Here is a 21817-nt window from a genome sequence, read left to right as displayed (position 1 = left end):
CTCTATACTTTGGTGGGATCTACAATCCCTGAACTAATCTTCTCTGTTCAATAAACAAACCCTGACTCCAGCTACTTGCCCAGCCGTCTGCGGTTTCGACTCCTTGCTTCGGCTCCGACCCCGGTTTACCCTAACAGCGATTGGATGCTTTCAGCAAGATGCTCCACTCTCTTTGTCTCTCTCCACATTTGGTAATCACACACAGCAGGCAAGCTTTCCCAGGAGCGTCAGGTACTTCATTAATTAAATACTTACACACATTTTACACAATACTATTTACAATATATACACACACAAACAAGTCTTCATGTGCAGGGCAGGAAGGGTCCCTTATTTTCTTTAATTATAGTAGTACAGTTTCTATACATTTGTATTGGATTAACAAGCTTGCATATGTGCTCATAATCAACAGTTTCTCCCAGTCTATCACCATTTTAGACAACCGCTTAAGTCTTGTTCAGTTATAACTTTAATTAAAGTTATTTACAAGCAAAGCGTGCAGACAATAATTGGAATGTGTTTTCAATAAACCGGGCATTATTAAAATAAAATTAACAGCACACAGATGTATAATTAACATACTTAATTATAAAATATAATGTCCCACCCCTACCCTCCATCTCTGTTCTGTAATAAATGGCAATAAAATAGTTACACCCATAAGAGAACAAAAAGAACATCTTAATATGTTTAAGAACATTAAGGACCTGTTTAATCTTCTGAATGTGGAATTAGTATTGGCATACAAAACTACCAGGCAATAAAGCAAATACAAATGTGTGAGCACAATTATTTCCAGGTTTATAAACTAGCCTTGCGTAATGTTAAACATGGCCATACCTGTAATTGAACAGTATACAATTTGGGGAGCAACTTTCTTGATGTCTTCATAACCTAGTCCCATTTCTCCCAGTTTACCCGGAATATAGTTTTCAATGAAAACATCACAAACACTTGCCAGCTGAAATCAAAATGAGATTCAAATCATAACTTGATCCAGCATGAACAGGCTGAGACTACAGAGACTGGCCACAAATGACAAACATTTCCAGGATTATTAGTTTGTTTTTGTTTTTTTATGCTTTCTGCGGCATCATTTGTTTTGCCGCCAAGTTAATCCACAGCAGTTGCAGCAGCGGTTAGCCCCTTATGATTTTGTAGCCATTAATCGAATGACTGAATAATATACTGTAGTACATTAAAGATATGTCTCCCTGTTACCAAATCACAACATAGAAGAACTGATCAACTTTATTAGAGGGACAATGGCAGTTATTAGCTTGGCAATTACTTTAAGATTTCACAAATGTTTCATAAGGAAAAATTAAAGAGAGATGATTCTAAGGACTTGCTGCATTTGAAGAGAAATCTTCAGCACTGTATCTTCTGTAAAATAATTTACTGTATTACTAGTATCTTTGTTGCTACATTGAAACTTACTTTAGCCAATATTAAAACACTACTTATTTGTCCCTGCATTTGTTCATTAGCTGTAACCCATTATCATAAATAAGTTCTTCTTACCTCCTTGATTATAGTTGCTCCTTTAGGATCCTTAAGATTTACTGCAATACTCTAAAAAATACAAATGAAATGTGATCATGGGTGTTGGAAGTCTTCTTCTATGAGCTGCTACCAGCTAATGCCAAAAGCCATCAAAAAGGGAAGTCTTAAATATAAAAGATGTGTTCCTAGAGCTTACCTTTTTGTTGCGGTTCACACTAAGGAAATAGGCACTTTCTTTTCCTACAAACGGAGGACCCCAGGCTCTCGTATCATCACCAACTCCTAAAACCATAAAATGTAGTCAAATTACTTTGCACATATAAACACACACAGCCTTTTCACAAAGCATTTACCCCAGTGCTAAGTTTACAGTAATTTTAAAAAAGGAGGTGAAAAAAACATGCACCACATTTGTTTCTTGCTAGTTTTAGAGGCTGGGTTTTATACCTAAAACAGCAAAGAATTAGACAACCCAAGATACAGAAAAATATTTCTGAAACTCACACACACAATTGGTCGTCATTAGTAATTTATTACAGTATATATTTTAAACTGACTGAATGAAATCAGATTTTCTAAACAGTCTGTAAAAGGATGGCTTTGTGGTTATAAATGTCCTACCTGGTCTCTCTACTTTAATTACTTCTGCTCCTAGATCTCCTAAAATCATACTTGCAAATGGACCTGCCAACACCCTGGAATAAATAACATACAAATGACAATATGAATGAATATATTTTCATGTAATGCATTACAGTACATGTTTATACAGTACAGCATTTCAGAATAAAATAGTACAATATTTTAAGCCACAAAATATATCGTTTACCACCTAAACAGAGTTTAACTCCACAATGTGGGGACAGGTTTGACAGGCAGTAATGATAAGCTATAATGAATTTGTTCTAAACACTACAAAGTATTTAGTGAGAATGAATATTTATTTGTATTTAAAGGTTTGTTCCTGTGTAAATGGTTGTTTACTGTTTAAACTGTCACACACACTTTCACATACATTCATTTTAATGTATGTGTGTACATCACAGCTTTTATTACAGTAAGCTTTTTTTTTTTTTTTTTTAATGAAGGAGCATTAACAAAAAGCAACAAACCTGGTCAGGTCCAATATTTTAATCCCTTCCAATGGTTTTATATCCACATGACCTACAAGTGTAAAAAAATAAAATATCAATTTAAGATTCTGTGCAATTAGTGTGTATTTATGTTTTTTGGCATTTCATTTCACCTGTGCTCTAAAACTGGAGTGACTGGGGAGGGGCGATTTAATTTGCTGTATGTTTTTCTGCTTTAAAAATCTTCAGGATAAATAAATGTCATGCTGGTTAACTCCAGCTGAAACCCTAGCTCTTTTAAACTCTTACTACTCAGCCACTTCAGGAAGAGATGTTTATTCAACAATGCTGTATTCCCCTGCTTAGCTTTTGCATTGACGTATCAGTAGCACAGTATAATTTCCCTTTAAACTTGTTTAATTAAAAAATGGGATTTGGATTGGTGAACTACTGTATAATTAAATTCACATATGAAAAACAAATGATATTTTAACTTACTACCCTTTTCTACCTTGTATATAAACCCAGTTTGTTTGCGTTGTAATAATATTCTTTATCGCATGTTTTGCCGTGATCATTGCTATTCAATACAGAATATGTACATGTCAATTTTGAGTAGCTTACTTTTATCTATATATTATCAATCCTAATAGAGATCTTAAGGGGTTCAAATGGATCTTCTATTTGGTAAGATTAAAAGGTTACTCTGAAAAAGTTATGAGTCATGCTTGGCCGGTTCCTAGTAGCCGACTGATCCCAGAACATCCAGCTGGCTTTAAAGAATCCCAGTGATTCAGCAGCAACAACGTGGTTTTTTAACCAATCCATACACTCACCACTCTCTATGTAAAAAAAACTCTCTGTCCTTGGTCTGTCTCTACTCAGTGTCCAACTGTGTCCTCTATCAAGTCTCCCTTAAAGAGAAAGTAGCTTGAAATGTAATTTAAAATACTTACATACATCCCCTTCGGGGCCCCCACCCTTTGGGGCCCTGCGCTTAACCGGACTGCCGTGAGATTTAATGTGTTCGTTACGTCAGGGGTGCAAATGATTTTAGCGTTAGGCAGCTATGTTTATATATTTTTTTAATTATTATTTTTTTATTCCTTAGCAACAATAGGTGATGATAGTTTCTTATTAGGTCTGCACTACTCACATGACCCATCCACATACACAGGAGAGAAGGTTCGTGTTGTGTGGGAAAGTGATAGCAAACAAGTCGCAGTGCACTTTTAAACAGTTATCAATTAAATCTTTGTTCAGCAAGTCAAAATATCATATGGGCAATTAGTAGACTTAACAGGTAACAATACATTGTTAAAAAATATTTGCTATCACACAAACACTAAAATCTAAATTGAAGGGGGGGGGGGGGGGCAAAGTGGCATCACACACAGAATGTCAAAGAGGGATTTTATTTGCCTGGTTATTCTCGCTGCTGACCTGTCAGAACCCACTTGTGACATCATTAATATTATTTACCATATCTTAACGTTAATATACATAGGTGCATATGACTACATGATGCACCTATATACTAACTTTAAGATGCGGTTGCTGCTGTAGCATTCATATGACCCTGCACTTAACCATCACCGCCTAGGGCCCCCACACAGCCGAAGGCTGGCCCTGATCCCCCTCACATGTGCAGTCATTCTGGTGGGTTCTGGGTTCTGTTGTTATTAGACTGAGTTGTTATCATTTCTGTTTGTATCTGTCTTTACCTGGCCCTGAGCTTGCTTTGAGCGTGAACTTGATAAACAAACGTCCTCATTCCAATTAAATTATGTGAAAATTGGATTTTTCAATGAAGAAGTCTGCTCAGTGCCAGCGATTAGTATACCCTGGCAAGCTCAGAGCCAGGGAAAGACAGACAGTGAAAAATGGTAATAATTAATAACACTATAGCAATGGGAGCCAGAATCATCCGGAATGATTGCATCATAAAAAATAAAAAATAAAAAATGTAAATCTATATAAAGAACATTTGAAGCTGCTGTCTTTATTTGTTAACACTTCTTTGTTCTTGGGTAGTGTAGATTCAGTTCCCTCAGTTGTGTTCGTTGTACTCTCTACAAAACCACAATAACCCTTTTTGTAATGCAGGGACCAGTACTGAACTCAGTATTTTATGTGTGGTTTTCCAGTGCATTCAACAACCACATCACAACCTCCTTTAAAGTAATTATAGCAACAAAATAGTTTAATAAGTGTTCACTATCATGCACATCCATTCACAATAAAGGTCTCAAATGTGCAAGTTTTAAAAGCATCCCATGTTTTAGCAAACACTTATTTTCTTTTTAAATTGTGATATCTATCAGTACACTAGGTTAAAGAACTCTCGCTTGCAAGCCATGCTCTTAAACTGTCTTGCACCTCCCGGGTCATTTCACCTGGAGAGTTTCTTGTTTCTGTCAAAACTCCATATCTGAGACCGATATGGAAGTGCATGGCAGGTAAGATTTACGGAATTGTTTTGTTAGCTACAATTACTTTAATTTGTACTCTACATTTTGGACCTGATTTTCAGAAGGGGCAAACTGAAAAACAGGTCGCAAAAGTCCTGTAAATCAGCTGCGCAATGGCATTTCAGGGTGTGCGCTCTATGAAAATGCACTCGCGTTGAAGCTTGTTAAGCAGTTGAAGTCCGTAATTAGTTCTATCTTCTAGATAGCGTCTTATTTTCAAAAGGTGGAAAACATTGATGTGCTCACTTTATACACTCACTAATTAAGACACGCCCCCTCTTGAGTCTTACTTAAACTGTAACCGCTAATAGGACTACTGAGCTGTAATCGACAATGGAGGATATCGAAGCGTTTCCAATTCGCAGATGTACTTAATCAATACTTTATACAAGTATTTACAAAGGAGGATTTATACAATATACCAAGTTTAACAGAAAGTACACAAACACCATTACCAGAGATAGTTATAGAAGAGAATTTTTAAACCAATATGTTATATATTCAATAAATTTATAAATAATGGAGCCATCCTACATGACTGGAAAATTGGCAATGTTGTTCCTATACTTACTATAATAAGGACCAAAATGCAGGAATATTTATATAGTAACAATATTATAGGAGACAGCCATCATGGTTTTAGGAAGGGTAGATCTTGTTTAACTAATTTACTAGACTTCTTTCAGGAGGTGACTACTAGAGTCGACAAGGATAGTGCCACATAATCTACTTACATTTTCAAAAAGCATTTGACAAAGTACCGCACGAAAGACTAGATCTAAAGATTAAATCAGTAGGAATAAATGGTAAAGTAGCAGCATGGATTCATAACTGGTGTTACAAGATAGGAAGCAGAGAGTTATAATTAGAGGTCAGGCATCAAACTGGAGCAATGTAACAAGTGGGGTACCACAGGGATCAGTATTGGGACCATTGTTATTCCTAATCTATATAAATGACCTGGAACAAGACATAACCACTAAGCTATGATGATGCAAGCTTGGGCTGATGCATGGCAGATGAAATTTAATGTGAATAAATGCAAAGTCTTGCACATAGGGTGCAAAAACATTAGAGGCAAGTACAGCATGAATAGTAACGAAATAGAGGAAGCTATGTATGAAAAGGACTTGGAGGTAGTAGTGGATGAATCTCTTAAACCAACTAGACAGTGCGGAGAAGCTACAAAAAAGGCAAATAGAATGTTAGGTTATACAGCTAAGACAGTTCAATTCAAATCAAGAGAAATTATATTAAAATTATACAATGCACTGGTACGACCACACCTAGAATACTGTGTCCAGTTCTGGTCCCCGTATCATAAGAAAGACATCTTCTTAATAGAGGCATTTAAAATTGTCAAGGGGTTTAACAAAGTAACTACTCTGAATTATTTTTCACAGGTCACAGAGAATAGAACCAGGGGCGATGGGTGGAAGCTGAAGCAGGGCATATTCAGAACCGAGGGAAGAAGGAGCTTTTTCACAGAAAGGTGGATGAACCATTGGAACAGGCTGCCGGACAGAGTTCTTGTTGAAGCAGAGACTATTGGATCCTTCAAGAATAGACTGGATGCTGTCATAAACAATACTGTATAGCCCTCTCTGTGTCCATAATAAGACCTTAGCTAGATGCCTGGAGGGAGGGCGGTCCATTTAGCCACAGATTCCCAGAGGTTTCATTTCCCCTACTAACTAAATGTTTAGGGTTTTTTTTTTGCTTTTCCTCTCCTGAGTGTCCAGCAATTTATGTAGACTAAAGACTTGTGGTATCATACTAACTGGAACAAATATGAATAATCCCAAATTGTATTGCCAACTTTTATGAAACTGAACTATTCATAACCAACAATTATATAAAATTATTTCAAAGCTTCTGAAAAACAAAAACGTGTCAAAATGTTTGCAACAAAACATTAAATAATAATAATAATAATAATAATAATAATAATAATAATAATAATACATTCCAGTACAATTTTCCAGTGTCTCTGCTTTCAGCCTCTTCCACATTTTTTTTTTTTTTTAATTTGCTGCTGTACCTGCCCGCCTCTCAGGGAAGGCAGCATTAAATCTGCTAACACGTGTATGCCATGCAGTTGTGCGCTGCAGAATTGCTGTGGAATACTTGCAGCCATGCTCCACACAGTTCCAATAAAAAATGTTGTACACTATGAAATAAAGTTTTTGCTCCATTGTATCATTTTGCACACGACTACTGGCCATGATTGCCTTCAATGGATGTACTGAGAAATTAAGCTTTTATAGCCTATACCTGAAATATGTAAATAGCATTTCTGATTCGATTTACACCTTTTATAGTCTACAATACACCTTTAGTCCTAAACGAATGTATTTAATGAGAAAAAAAACATATGGACTATTTTGGCTTAATGTTATGGTGTGTAACGGGGTGACGGTCCGAGCTTACCCCCACGCACAAACACATTATTCTCTTCAGAACACAGAGGGATTTAGAACGCAGGAAACAGCAACTTGCTGGTGTTCACAGGTATAAATATTTATTTTCGTAATGGGTACTTCACTCAGATTGCAACTGGCTATCAGGTTGTACACAATGACTGATGTTCACAAGGCAAACTTATGACTGACCACATAACAGTACTACTGCTCCCTCCTAAGGAAAGACATGGCATTAAATAATGTTAAATGCATTACACATGTTTCTTCTCATTTATATGTACATGTTTAACCTGCATGAATACCGTCTTTGTTTACAAACACGATTGTTAAATTATTCTATAATTTACTCGTTATTATCATCATTGTCATTATTATTCTCTAGTCCCTAACCATTACCAGTAAAGACTGAACATCAGCATTACCCCTTCTCTTGGAAGATTACCGAACATATATATATATATATATATATATTTTAGCTCAAAGAGCCAGCTGCCCAACGTTTCGATATGTTGTACATATCTTTCTCAAGGGAGCCTGTGTTTGAATCCAAACATTGGAGGTATTTATAGGTTTTTGACGGCATGACAACTACTTGTTATTGTTTACATTCAAATTCATGATTTATTCTTACATGATGTAATGGTGTTCTATATATTGTGACATCATTTTTACTTCTATCTTTGAATCTGTATTAATTCTAATTAACACTACTTTATATAAACTTATATTTTTATTATATCATGCAATGCTGGCTTTGAGGATCAGTCTAGATTTGGCCTCCCCAGCGCATCCGCATGCACAACTTTTGAATTAATTTTGTTTATTTAATTAAATGTTATATATTTATTGAAGTTAATTAGTTCATTCTTTTCTGTTGAGTCCCGCTGGCATAATCGTGTTCAGTCTATTTATCCATTTACTTTCTTTTATTCTTCTATATGTCGCATTGTCTAATTTGAGCTGTTCTAATACTACAAACTTTACATCATTTATGTCATGTCCCTGACTGGTGAAGTGCTATACTATTGGTTCATTCATTTTTTTATTTCTAATTAATGAAAGGTGGTTCTGAATTCTTTTATATAAAGTAGTTCCAGTCTCTCCAACATATTTGATTTCATCACATTTTTCACAGGCTATTCCATAAACAACATTGCTATTTTTACAGTAGGTATTAGTTTTTAGTGGATATGTGGTGTTCTTATGTTTAATTATATTTTTACGTTTGTCTATGTATTTACACACTTTACATCTACTAGTGCATATGTTCGTAGAACCTATTTTGTCAATTATTCTTTTATGTTTACTGTGAACTAAAATATCACCTAAATTAGCTTCTCTTTTGAATGCTACAACTGGGGCCTTAAGAAATACTTTTTTAAATTTTTCTGAATTATGTAGAATCCGCAAGTGTTTCCAAACTATCTTAGAAATATTGGGCAAATGTTTAGAGTAAGTCATTATTAATGGGACTCTTTTGACCTTTTTATCTCTATTTTTATAATCTAGTAGATCATCTCTTTTTAGTTTATCCACTTTTCTTAACTCCGTCTCTATAATTCTTTCTTTGTATCCTCTTTTTTTAAGATTTGTTTTTAATACATTTCTTTGTTTTACATAGTCACTTTCTTTTGAGCATATTCTTCGTATTCTTATTCCTAGACCCTTTGGGATTGCCCTTTTAGTGTGTATCGGATGTGCAGAGGACATGTGTAAATACTGGTGCATGTCAGTAGGTTTACAGAAGAGGTCAGTCTCAATTGAACCTTCTTCAAGTTTTACTATGGTATCTAAAAATTATATTTCTTTCCTTGTCCATCGAAGGTCCACCTTAATATTACTGTGTATTTCATTTGCCATTTTATGAAACTGGAAAAGAGATTCTTCTCCATGTGTCCAAACCCCAAAAATATCATCTACAAACCGAATGTATTCTAAAGGTTCTCTTTTTGATTTTCTAAGTAATTGTTCTTCCCATTTCCCCATGTATGTACTGGCAAAATGCATTCCTAATTTAGATCCTATTGCGGTACCATCGTTTTGTTTGTAATTCTTATCAACAAATGTAAAATAACTGTTTTCTAAAACTATGTTGATCATGTTCAGTACCTCTGCTGTAGGTATTGATTTATCTAGTCTATTATCTAGTGCTTTTTGACAAGCTTCTAAAGTTTCTTTACGAGGGACACTTGGGTACAAGGATTTTACATCCATGCAAAATAAAATTGTATTCTCTGGAAGGTTGTGTTTTATTGATTCAAGTCTTTTTAAAAATTGTGTTGTATCCTTAACATAGCTTGGTAATTTCTCAACGTGCGACCTAAGTTGTTTTTCTGCTATTTCAGCTATTATGTGTGTTGGATTATCAATTGTACTGACTATCATTCGCATAGGGCGATTTTCTTTGTGCATTTTAGGATTTCCTCTTGTATATATATACAGTACTGTGCAAAAGTTTTAGGCAGGTGTGAAAAAATGCTGTAAAGTAAGAATGCTTTCAAAAATAGACATGTTAATAGTTTATATTTATCAATTAACAAAATGCAAAGTGAGTGAACAGAAGAAAAATCTACATCAAATCAATATTTGGTGTGACCACCCTTTGCCTTCAAAACAGCATCAATTCTTCTAGGTACACTTGCACATAGTTTTTGAAGGAACTCGGCAGGTAGGTTGTCCCAAACATCTTGGAGAACTAACCACAGTTCTTCTGTGGATTTAGGCAGCCTCAGTTGCTTCTCTCTCTTCATGTAATCCCAGACAGACTCGATGATGTTGAGATCAGGGCTCTGTGGGGGCCATACCATCACTTCCAGGACTCCTTGTTCTTCTTTACGCTGAAGATAGTTCTTAATGACCTTCGCTGTATGTTTGGGGTCGTTGTCATGCTGCAGAATAAATTTGGGGCCAATCAGATGCCTCCCTGATGGTATTGCATGATGGATAAGTATCTGCCTGTACTTCTCAGCATTGAGGAGACCATTAATTCTGACCAAATCCCCAACTCCATTTGCAGAAATGCAGCCACAAACTTGCAAGGAACCTCCACCATGCTTCACTGTTGCCTGCAGACACTCATTCGTGTACCGCTCTCCAGCCCTTCGGCGAACAAACTGCCTTCTGCTACAGCCAAATATTTCAAATTTTGACTCATCAGTCCAGAGCACCTGCTGCCATTTTTCTGCACCCCAGTTCCTGTGTTTTCGTGCATAGTTGAGTCGCTTGGCCTTGTTTCCACGTAGGAGGTATGGCTTTTTGGCCGCAAGTCTTCCATGAAGGCCACTTCTGACCAGACTTCTCCGGACAGTAGATGGGTGTACCAGGGTCCCACTGTTTTCTGCCAATTCTGAGCTGATGGCACTGCTGAACATCTTCCGATTGCGAAGGGAACTAAGCATGATGTGTCAACTGCTGCAGTAAGTTTCCTTGGCCGACCACTGCGTCTACGGTCCTCAACGTTGCCCGTTTCTTTGTGCTTCTTCAAAAGAGCTTGGACAGCACATCTGGAAACCCCTGTCTGCCTTGAAATTTCTGCCTGGGAGAGACCTTGCTGATGCAGTAGAACTACCTTGTGTCTTGTTGCTGTGCTCAGTCTTGCCATGGTGTATGACTTTTGACAATAAACTGTCTTCAGCAACCTCGCCTTGTTAGCTGAGTATGGCTGTTCCTCACCCAGTTTTATTCCTCCTGCACAGCTGTTTCTGTTTCAGTTAATGATTGTGTTTCAACCTACATATTGAATTGATGATCATTAGCACCTGTTTGGTATAATTGTTTAATCATACACCTGACTATATGCCTACAAAATCCCTGACTTTGTGCAAGTGTACCTAGAAGAATTGATGCTGTTTTGAAGGCAAAGGGTGGTCACACCAAATATGGATTTGATTTAGATTTTTCTTCTGTTCACTCACTTTGCATTTAGTTAATTGATAAATATAATCTATTAACATGTCGATTTTTGAAAGCATTCTTACTTTACAGCATTTTTTCACAACTGCCTAAAACTTTTGCACAGTACTGTATATATATATATAAAACAAAACTCTTGTCCCACATGTAAACGACAACTTCACTAAGGGAAGCGCTATAATCTAAATACAGCAATACACCATCACATATCAAATACACTTTGCTCAACAACATGCATGATACATAATAAACCACTGCTCTAGCGCCAGTAGAATAAAATTAACAAAAATAATCACAACTAGACATTGCAAGCAACTTGATGGCTTCCAAGGCATTCTTGTTCCTATCCGTGTTCCATAGTAACCATGACTCTACCTGCACTCTCTAAGCAGTTATATGCCACTTTTGCATTTGACCTTAAGGAGAGGTCAAAGGTCACAAAGAAGTTTTTGATAGAACATATATGGGTTCTTATATGTGTTCCATAATAACCATGATCCTATCTGCACTTTCTCAGGAGTTATAAGCTAGTTTTTCATTTGACCTTAAGGACATGGTCAAGGCAATTTTTGAATAGAGCATTTATGGGCTCCTATATCTGTTCCATATTAGCCATGACCCTATCTGCACTCTGTAAGGAGTTATAAGCTAGTTTTGCATTTGACCGTAGGGAGAGGTCAAAGGTCACGGTCAAGGCAATTTTTGAATAGAGCACATGTGGGTTCATATATGTGTTACATAGTAACCATGACCCTATCTGCACTCTGTAAGGAGTTATAAGCTAGTTTTGCATTTGACCTTAAGGACATGGTCAAAGGTCACAGTCAAGTTAATTTTTGAATAGAGCATATATGGGTTCATTTGTGTATTCTATAGTAACTATGACACTGTCTAAACTCTCAAAGGAGTTTTAAGTTTTGCATTTGAGCTTTAGCAAGGTAATGTGTGCAAATATGTGCAATTTGACCATAGCTGAAATTTGATTGGCTCACGGCGGCCATTTTTATTTATGTAGCGAGTTGCTTTGCAGGCTATGTATGCAAAGTTTCGCTCAAATCGGCATAACGGATTCAAAGAAAAAGACGTTTGAATATTTTTGACAAATCCAATATGGCTGCCAAACCATGTGACCAATCAACTTGTGTTGAACAAATCTAAATCTAGGCCATGAGGGGAGTATGTGCACCAAGTTTCAGATCTCTGCTGTAAACCGATTCGGAGAAGATTTTTTAAAATTGTCCAAAATTCTCAAAAAATTCAATATGGCCACCACACCATGTGACCTATGACCTTTATTTTCGCTCTGACACAACTTCCCTTAGGTGCCTACCACCCTACCAAGTTTCATGAGTTTCCGTGCAACGGTGTTGATTTTAGAGCCATTTAAAAAAAAAAAAAGCATGGAAGAAAAAAAAATACTAACAGAAACAATACGCTTCCCAGCCATTCTGGTTTGGAAGCCTATAACAGACATTGAAATATTACAGTGAGGGTCTCATCCTCACATGGTGCAGCAACGATCTTAATATTTGTGGATAAGAACAGTATTTTATGTGTGTGTAAAAGCAAGCAGCTAAAAGAAATGATCGATATTTTAATGTAAAGATGCACACTTCTGTAGCTATGTATATCGTAGCATGCAAAATAAACAATGATGGCTGAATACGCCAAGTCGCCAGCACCATTACTGATCATTATTGAGATCCACAATCCTGCAGTTTTTATATTTATCGCTTAGTTACTAAATAACAAGAAGAAAATGTAATTTTCTTTGCTTAATGACAAATTAAGCATAATTCTGAATGCACTGCAGCTCATATATTATGTGAAAGAAACAACCTGAACGTTAACCCGCCAGATTTTTTTTTTATGTAATATTTGTAATTAAAGTTGTATGGTGTAGAAATAATTACCATTCAATATTGATCCACTGCCGTCCTGCCCACACTGACTCAGCTTTCTATGTACCTTTCACGCTTGTGGGAGTATGGGAGTGTCTACTGAGCTACGTATTGGTCATGTGACACGAAAAGCCGGCCCTAAATCTGCTTTGCGTTCATACATATGTAAAGGCCGGCCCTGGTCTCGGATTGCAGGCCACATCGAAACGGCGGCCTAAATCTGGGCTGGCCCTGGGCCGCCTCAAATCCCAAGTGTGATCAGGGTCTAAATTAGTACGCAGTTTGGGATGATCCTGAGAAAGTACTGTATAAGCTAGTCCGCAACTTAGTACGCAGCTCCAAACTAAATCTACAAGTTCTTTGCAATTGACCGCAACTGGTTTTCATTTTTTTTTAAACAATGAATCACATGACAATTGATGTGCTCTATAGTGCGGTACCTTCAGGTATGTTGAAAGCGGGCAAAATTGAAAGCTTGTACTATACCAGGGATGTTTAGCAAACAAACACCAAAGCAGCTAGCTTAATCTTGAAAAAGCTTGTCTTTATTGAATGCCCTTGCTACTATTTACTTATGTGTTTATTTTGTAATCTAACCCTATTTAAGGTTGTATTGCAATATGCAATGTTTTATTTCATACACTTTGTTTTTTGTGATTGCCTGACACTTTACATACTTCACTCTTTAGATGCCTACAGGCATCACTGGCATGGCTTTTAGCCAGAAAGGTTGGAAAGCTCTGTGCTAAACAACCAACAGGCTTCTGAAGCATATTACTAAATTGATTTTAAGACCTTGCTTTTACACCTTTGATATGTTTTTTTATTTAGCTTCTCTTGTTTCGATTCTCCTGTATTACACTATACAGCTGGTTAATGTAGCACAAAGCTAAGTTACTCTTCATATAACATTAAATGCTGTAATTGTTATATGGTGCATTGCTAACTAGGTTTTCTTTTCCCACAACAGGGATCCATGAAAAAAGCGTCACGTTGCCAACGGCAACAGCGTTGGCACGCAGGCGAGAGCAGCCATAGTCCCAACCCCAACAGAAAGTTCCACAACCTGCATTGTAAATCACCAGATCTGTAGCTACTGATTTACAACGCAACACGTGAGAAAAGTTCACAATACATTAAAAAAAACTGCGAAAAACAGTTGGTTTCACACATGAAGTAGGTTATATTGTAAAATATTGAAATAATAAAAGCGACTTTTTACAATACTGGACAATTATAGTTTTTTTTTTTTTTGTTTGTTTTTTTTTTTTTTTTTTTTTTAATGGAATAAGCACAAATGCGTTATGCAAAAGAATAAATAACAGGTATGTAGCTGGTACCTGGCTGCGAACTGGTGAGCAGATTCTTCCTGTTTCTGCATTGTTGTAGTAAATTAAGATGAAAGGAACGCGAGGAGTTTAAACAGAAGCGTCTTGCAAACCCCTTAGCGAGCGCTGATAGTGATAGTGCAGACATCTTCCCTTACTCTCAAACCTCCAGACAAATTAACAAGGGGGCGGACTGACAGGAAAAGACAAAACCGGGGACCGGAAAGAACTGGACACCGGATCGAGCTGTACAAAGGTAACACGAAATTATCCTGTCAGGACACTGCACTCTGATTGGTTATCATATTATTGTTAATAAAACAATTAATAATCCTCTCCCAACACCGAAACCCTAAACCTAAGGTCAGTATCCTGTACTGCAGCCATTACACATCTGACTAAAGTAGCACATGTTTGGCACTGCCCGGAGCAAAGGGTCGCCGTGGTACCGTACATCATGTAGACTCAATAATATGTGCACATTAACGATTGAAAAAGTGCGTAAGATAGCGTTTACTGCAAGTGTGAACTATGCCTTTCTTGTAATTGAACGATGGTACTAACAAACTAACAACGATTTTCATCATACATAGAATGTGGTTTCTGTGTTTTGACACGGCTTACATGCTTTTTTTGTTTGTTTTTTGTATTTCTTTATTTCTTTGGTGTGAATGTACCTCTGTATTAATACATCGTCACCCTCTTCATCCTGACACTAGCAGGATGTCGGAACGCTTTCGCTCGGTCTTTGTTCCGTTACGGAAGGGGACGACTTCCTATTGCAGCACAACATGGCGGTGGTTTGATTGCGTTCTTGTACACATTGTGTTTCAATTACAATATACAAAGTTTAGACGATAAAAGCAGATCGCCTTAGTTCTGAGAAAATGTACAGACCGGGTTTCCGACACCCACTTCCTCCAGGAAACGGGGGCATGGATCAAAGACCTGCGGGGTTTCGTGGCTCCCCGACAGGGCCCGGCTTTGGAGGAGGTGGACAGGCGGGCTTGCTGCCTCCTCCTAACCGGGGATTTTTAAACGCCACGTCTCCGCCTTATGGCCAGAGACCATGGCAATACTCTGGCAAATCTCCCCATACTCCTCCGAAGAATTTTTACGGCAATAACAACAACGGTAGCGGCGGTATGGGGAGCTATAACGGCCAGTCCCCGGGTCAGACCGCGCAGAGGCCAAGCCCTAGGTACTCGACTCCGTATGCAAAGTCCCCGGGAGGACACAACGATTACCACCACCACCATCATCACTACCAGAAGCACAGCCCCGGACAACAGAGGGGCTATCGGCAGGTAACAATAGGGGGCTACAAATACTTATTTTTTTCCTCGAAATTCAAAAAATAATCGTTGTTCTAAATTCAACACCCAGGGCTAAAATAACTACACGTTCTAATTTAAAACAAGGTGTGTGTGTGTGTGTGTGTGTGTTTTTGTTTTTTTCCCCCGACGCCTGGGCTTTCATCGCTAAATTGCATATGGAGATGAAAGGTTACATGGTTTTGGGAACGGTCTTTATATTTTTAAGAATTTGGGAAGATATTTTAACTGTAGCAAATTGTTTTGTGATTTTACCAGTGCTTCTGTAAAAGGGCGGGCCATAACCTCTTTACGCTGAAGAGTAATTTACCTTTTTGTGGATGGCAAATCAGGTTGAATCTTTTAATTATATTTGAGTTAATTGTTTAACATTATCATTTGTTATTTATTATCCATGGACCAAAAAAATGATGCAGGGTGCACTTTAGAGCAAAGACATTGATAAATCTAGCCAAACGTAGTGTGTGTGTTTTTTTTTTTTTTTTGCTTAGGTAGAATTGTTTGGGGGGTTACGGTATACTTAACTCGCAAATTCAAACATAGAAAATGTTGCCACATGTTTTGGCGTTAAGCATCAAGTCTTTTTAACAACAATAAAGTGAGGAAATTATGCAATACTGTGAAAACATTACTGCGTATTACTTTTCAGTTCAGGGCGTTAAGCGTCGGATGTAGTTGCCTCTGGATGCCGCTAGAGGGTGCAAAGCAAACGGTGTTGAAACAATAGTAACAGAGTTGGTTTGATAGTGACAGTTTAATGGGTTTGATTTAGGGATTAAGTTTATGGGTTAGGTGAAATCAAATATGATGTGGCGCAGACTGAAGTTGTGCATGGACAAATAAATGGTGTTAGTAATTGTAAATGAGGTAAGGTGAATGAAGAAGTAACTTGGCGTTTAGTTCAATTAATTATGTTGACGTTTTTGGATAAAGAATATAATAGTACAGCTGTTTTGTTTTACTATATTTTTATAAATAACTTTTTATAATGTTCTTTATATTAATATAATAAAGGTAAATGATGAGAAATTTGGTAGAATTGTGTTTTTGAGTGTGCAAGTTAAGTGTTAAGTTATTTTGCACCCTCTAGTGGCTACTACAGCCGTCTCTCGCCTCCCTGAACTGAAAGGTAATACGCAGTAATGTTTTCAGTATTTTATAAATTAATTTCTGTATTTTCCTCACTTTATTGTTATTAGAATGACCTATTAACGCTTAACAAATTTGTCGGTAATTTCTGTTTTTGAGTGTGAGTTAAGTGTACCGTAGCCTGGTTAGGTTCAAATCAGAACTTAACTATCCACAGACCTATAGGTATGTTTAAAGAAATGGTAACCAAAGCTTTAAAATTAATTTATTATGGCCTGCTGGAGGTGCTTTTTCCTGTAGATTTTAGTGTAATCGCTGATGATGAAAGAAATGTAGTCGGCACAAATGAGAATAGCAGGTTATATTCTTATAGCCACAAATCTGCTAGTCTGCCTTTACACAATTTCTGTATGTCACACACTTAGTTATACTTGTGTAGAGAGTCATTTAACTTGATTGACATCCTTTACCGCAATATACTTCTGTAGTAGGACTCCTTTCTGTGCAGTAGTTAAAAACAAAACACAAACAACAAAAAAAGGGCCAAATAGATCTTTAGCACTGAAAAGGGGACCCAGTAATTTTAGTGCATGGGGTAAGGGTATTTTAAAGCCTTGGTTGTCCCTCTCTTAAAGCTATGAGCATCTTGTGCTGTCTATCTTGTAGTTTTGCTTTAAAATAAACCAGTATTTGGTCAGCACCATCCCTTTAATGCATGGTCTCCTCCACCTGAAGAAGTTCCAAACACAATAAATTCCTTCCCTTGCCATTACTACAGAACTCATTTAAATATAAATGCAAAATTGATTATTTATCATTACAATTGAAAAAATAAACTTAAATCTACCAGCAAAATGTAATGTAGGCAGGTGGCACATTTCTTGGCCCTGAATAAGACTGTGCTGCAAGGTATGCAGCTAACATGGTTCAGAAGAACCGTAGCCTATATAAGAATTGCTGGTTCCTGCATCACGGAAGTCATGCATGCAGTCTGGATCATTGGATCAGACACTCGAAAGCAACTCGGAAGCAGTGTAATTTGATCATACATATTTTAAAGCAGAAAACTGCTTGAATCAAAATGCAGTTAAAATTCAATCTGTTTCAACATTTTACAAAGTAGGCCTAGGTCTAATGCATAACAAAGCAAAACACCTGTAAATCAAAGTTCAGGACTATAATTGGTTTGCAGTTAATGTTACACAGACTTTCAGAAATGAATAACCAAATTCAAACAAGCCATGCTTGAATTTGTGTGAAGTGCTACATTATATAATCTAAAGCAGAACATATCAGTATGCTGTACTTGGTTTAGGCTAGTAAAGTAGTAACCCTGTGTGGGTTTTTCTAAAGAATTTTACATAAATTGAACACTTATCAGTTAATAGATTACTGATTATAGTCCATTGAGAGGAATTAACAAGCCCAGCCCTTTACAAACCTCCTCAGTATAGTTCAAAGGTGGTGTCCTCCTATTGAAACAAACCCTGGGCATATTTATTAGTCTTTAAACCAAAATGAAACTTGCAGCAAGTTTTGTAAAAGGTCAATTAAACTGCTAACGTTACATTACTAGTAACAAACTTATACACTCGAATTTAAACTTTTGAGTTGTTCCTTTGTTTTCAAATTTGTTGTCTTTTTAAAAAAAATTGGTTCAAGTTGCGTATCGAGGTAAAAGCCTTAATACATCGGGCCCCTGTGTTATAATTGAGCTACTGTAGTATACTGAAAAGGCTACTGCTTGTGTTAATGTGTTATTTTAATAATATGGGTCATCATTTCACGGAAGATGGAGGGAGTACTGAGCCTTTTGTCAATATTGCTTTGTACCAATACAGCATTATGAAAAATATGATTATGGTGAAGCAAGAGGTTTTACATATCCAGTTCAGAGTCTTGTTGGTGGCAGTAAAGTTGCATCCCGAGTTAGTAAACTTAACTGAGCGTCATAAAGCTCAGGGCAGATGTTTTAGCAGCAGGTAATTTACTAAAGTGCTCCATGTTTGTAAATTGAAAACTGATTCTTAATTGAATCCTTATTTAATATTTATTTTGTGTGTGATGGAGGAGGGGGCTTGCTGTCGTGTTTAAATTATTAACCCTTTCTATTCTAGAAACTGTGTGACACCTTTAAGGAAATAGGTAAAGTGTGCCTACCCTTGATAAAGAAAGTGCATACAACTTCAAGCCATTGCTTTAAATGAAAAGTGACCAATTTGCGTGCCTGTGTTCCACAAGTAGAGGTTGATTGAGAATTTTCAGTATTTCATCTGTTTCAGCACTGCAGAACTACAAAGTCTTTCTCCAGTGGTTAAATATGTGATATAGAAAATTGTATGGGGTGCTGTATGATACAAGCTGACATTCAGTCCATGAGGTCAGAACAGCAATGGTATTACTGGTCACACTGAATTTGGGTAAAAATCAGCGTATATATGACATGGCACCCTTTACTATATTTATTTAGCAAAAAAATAAATAATTGAACCATGTAGCTAATTTGAATATGATATAAATAAGCATCAGATAGCTGTAAAACATTAATATCATGGGAAAAATGGGGCCAGGGAGTCTGCTTTAATTTTCTTTACCACTTACAAAATTATGGACAAGCCTATATCTTACTAGGAGAAGATTCACAACGATAGTAAAAGCTAACTTACTCCCCGAGATTCAGATCTCAGGGTGTAAGTCTTTAGAGTTAAACGAGGAGCGCCATTCAATTAACTGTCCAGACTAGTAAACTTAGCACTGAAGTACAGTACTGTTTACATGGACATTTTTCATAGAACCTGGGTCTTGAGAAATATGTTTAAAAATTGCAGTTGGAAACAGAAAAAAAGGTGCTTGATTTGTAATTTATGAATAGCTAGAACTACAAACATGCTATATTAGTATTATTATTTTTATTATTATTTTTTTTTTCAAAGACTCCCGTCAAAGCTTTTGTTTAACATTCACATTGAACTTCATCAAACATACCTTTGGTGGCACTCTAAAAAGATTAGAGGGGAAAAAGCACATACAATTTGGATAATTAAAGCTTAAATCGGAACATAAATGTTGTGTTAAATATTACTTAGTTTTATTTTTATTTAATTTTTTTTTTAACTATGGAATGTTTCTTTACATGATGATTTTCTCTCAAAGGGTTCACCCAGGACATCTACACCGTTTGGTTCTGCGCATGGCAGAGAGAAAAGAGTGTCTAATGATGTGGAAAACTATTACAGACCTTCAATGCTTGAGGACCCATGGGCTAGCCTAGAGCCAGTTACTGTTACAGACACTAACCAGAAGTACAACAGAGAGCAAACAACAAACACTGGTAAAAGAGGGAGGTATTTCAGTTAAAACCAGATACATAGACCCCCTTTTTTATTGCAGCAACGCAGATTAAGAAGCAGGATCACATCCTTTTTTAGGGATATATCTGGACAAAGTACTGTTTACATGAACATGAAAATGGGTTTTAGTTAAACATGTTTTGTAATACAGTATTATTTTATGAGACTTTTTTTTTTTTTTTTTGTTTTTTTTACTGCATTGGGTATTTCCAAAGGGGAGAGATGGATGGTGTTGGGAGTTTTCTTAGTACTCTGGGGATCTGGAAGTGCCTCCCTGCCCTGAAGAACTTAATAATCTGTGTTCTTTAATCACCAGCGAACAGTTAGCAAGTGGTAAAACAGCATCTCACTATTTACCTCTCTTTGAATACCGACAGGCAGCTTAAATGCCTGATTTTTACTGAGATACCATTGAAATGGTAATTTTTTTTATTATATCACAATGTTTTTAGACTGACTTTACAGTGGAATTACAATGGAAGTTTGTACACCCTTGATTGTTTTCCAAAATTGTACATAACATAAAAAAATAATGTGTAGCTAACATTCTTGTCATCTGTAGTTTGTCATAAAAGTAGTGTATATATGGGTATATACTGTATTTAAGATGAATCATGTGTTAGAGTGCTATTATTTCTTTGGTTTGTACATGAAATGAAATATTTGTGTTAGAAGACCAGAAAAGTACCAAACGTTCAACACATTTTTAACCATCTCAGGAAATGTTTTCCATTGTGTAAAATAAATACTGTTATGACAGGTTTACATAGGAATGAAACCTAAACTTTTCTGTTAAATCTCAAATTGTGGAATATTTTTCACTGAATAATATCAAAATAACCATAATGTTGTAGGATGTCTACATATATTTTGTTATGTATTTACTTAGGCTGATTCAAACCCAAATACAGCTTATTTTAAACTGCTATAAAATAAACCTTTGCTTAACAGTTCTTTTAGACTACTTTCAGTCAAGGCAAATAAGTGTCAGCATATTTCTGTAATTTAATCTGGGATGGTTTTTTGTTTTTTAAATCCCTTTCATTAATGTTTGATTAGTACACCATCTCAGCTTTTGCAAGCTGAGTGTTTTTTGTTTATTCTATTTGAATAAAATAACATCAAGATGAACATGAATAATTCTACACTGCGTTTGTTGTTAATGTGCCAGTTTCAAGCCAAACTTCGATACATTGCAAATCAACCTTTTTGGTTTTTATAAAAACACAACACACATTTTAACATGAAGCTATGCATGTTTAAAAAGAGAATTTCAGGGTTACCAGCCAGTTTGTAGGCTGGCCAACCTGTAAAATATAAGTGACTCCAGGGCCCCTGCTAAGTGTGCAGTTGTAGCTTGCTAGATGTGTTTAAGGAAACAACCCAAGGCAAATCTGTTAAGCTAATATATGAAAGTATATGTTTGTGCC

The 21817-nt window shown here is 36.5% G+C and overlaps 2 protein-coding genes across 3 annotated transcripts in view; one reads left to right on the top strand and one right to left on the bottom strand.

Annotated features, from left to right (window-relative positions):
* LOC117435489 (succinate--hydroxymethylglutarate CoA-transferase-like) overlaps positions 1 to 14973 on the bottom strand; it is a 165312-nt gene extending 150339 nt beyond the window's left edge. Inside the window, exons 1-6 of one of the 2 annotated variants that reach the window (XM_059018736.1) lie at positions 14627 to 14973; positions 2619 to 2670; positions 2128 to 2201; positions 1703 to 1788; positions 1525 to 1575; positions 841 to 961 (exon numbers count right to left, since the gene is read on the bottom strand). In XM_059018736.1, coding sequence (XP_058874719.1) covers positions 841 to 961; positions 1525 to 1575; positions 1703 to 1788; positions 2128 to 2201; positions 2619 to 2670; positions 14627 to 14762 — 520 coding nt within the window. In that variant the 5' untranslated portion in view covers positions 14763 to 14973. The remainder of the gene's footprint in view (positions 1 to 840; positions 962 to 1524; positions 1576 to 1702; positions 1789 to 2127; positions 2202 to 2618; positions 2671 to 14626) is intronic. The other variant, XM_034058688.3, reaches the window with a different exon arrangement.
* Positions 14974 to 15365: 392 nt separating this feature from the next.
* Positions 15366 to 21532, top strand: LOC117435309 (M-phase-specific PLK1-interacting protein-like). The gene is made up of 2 exons (XM_034058366.3): positions 15366 to 15921; positions 20191 to 21532. The coding sequence occupies exons 1-2, from the start codon at positions 15502 to 15504 to the stop codon at positions 20392 to 20394; spliced, it is 624 nt and encodes a 207-aa protein (XP_033914257.2). The 5' UTR covers positions 15366 to 15501; the 3' UTR covers positions 20395 to 21532.
* The last annotated feature ends 285 nt before the right edge of the window (positions 21533 to 21817 follow it).

This window comes from Acipenser ruthenus, chromosome 3 (assembly GCF_902713425.1).
Source record: "Acipenser ruthenus chromosome 3, fAciRut3.2 maternal haplotype, whole genome shotgun sequence".
Taxonomy (NCBI): Eukaryota; Metazoa; Chordata; class Actinopteri; order Acipenseriformes; family Acipenseridae; genus Acipenser; species Acipenser ruthenus.
The sequence above is the reverse complement of the archived record's forward strand: the minus strand, read 5'-3'. Positions and strand labels throughout refer to the sequence as shown.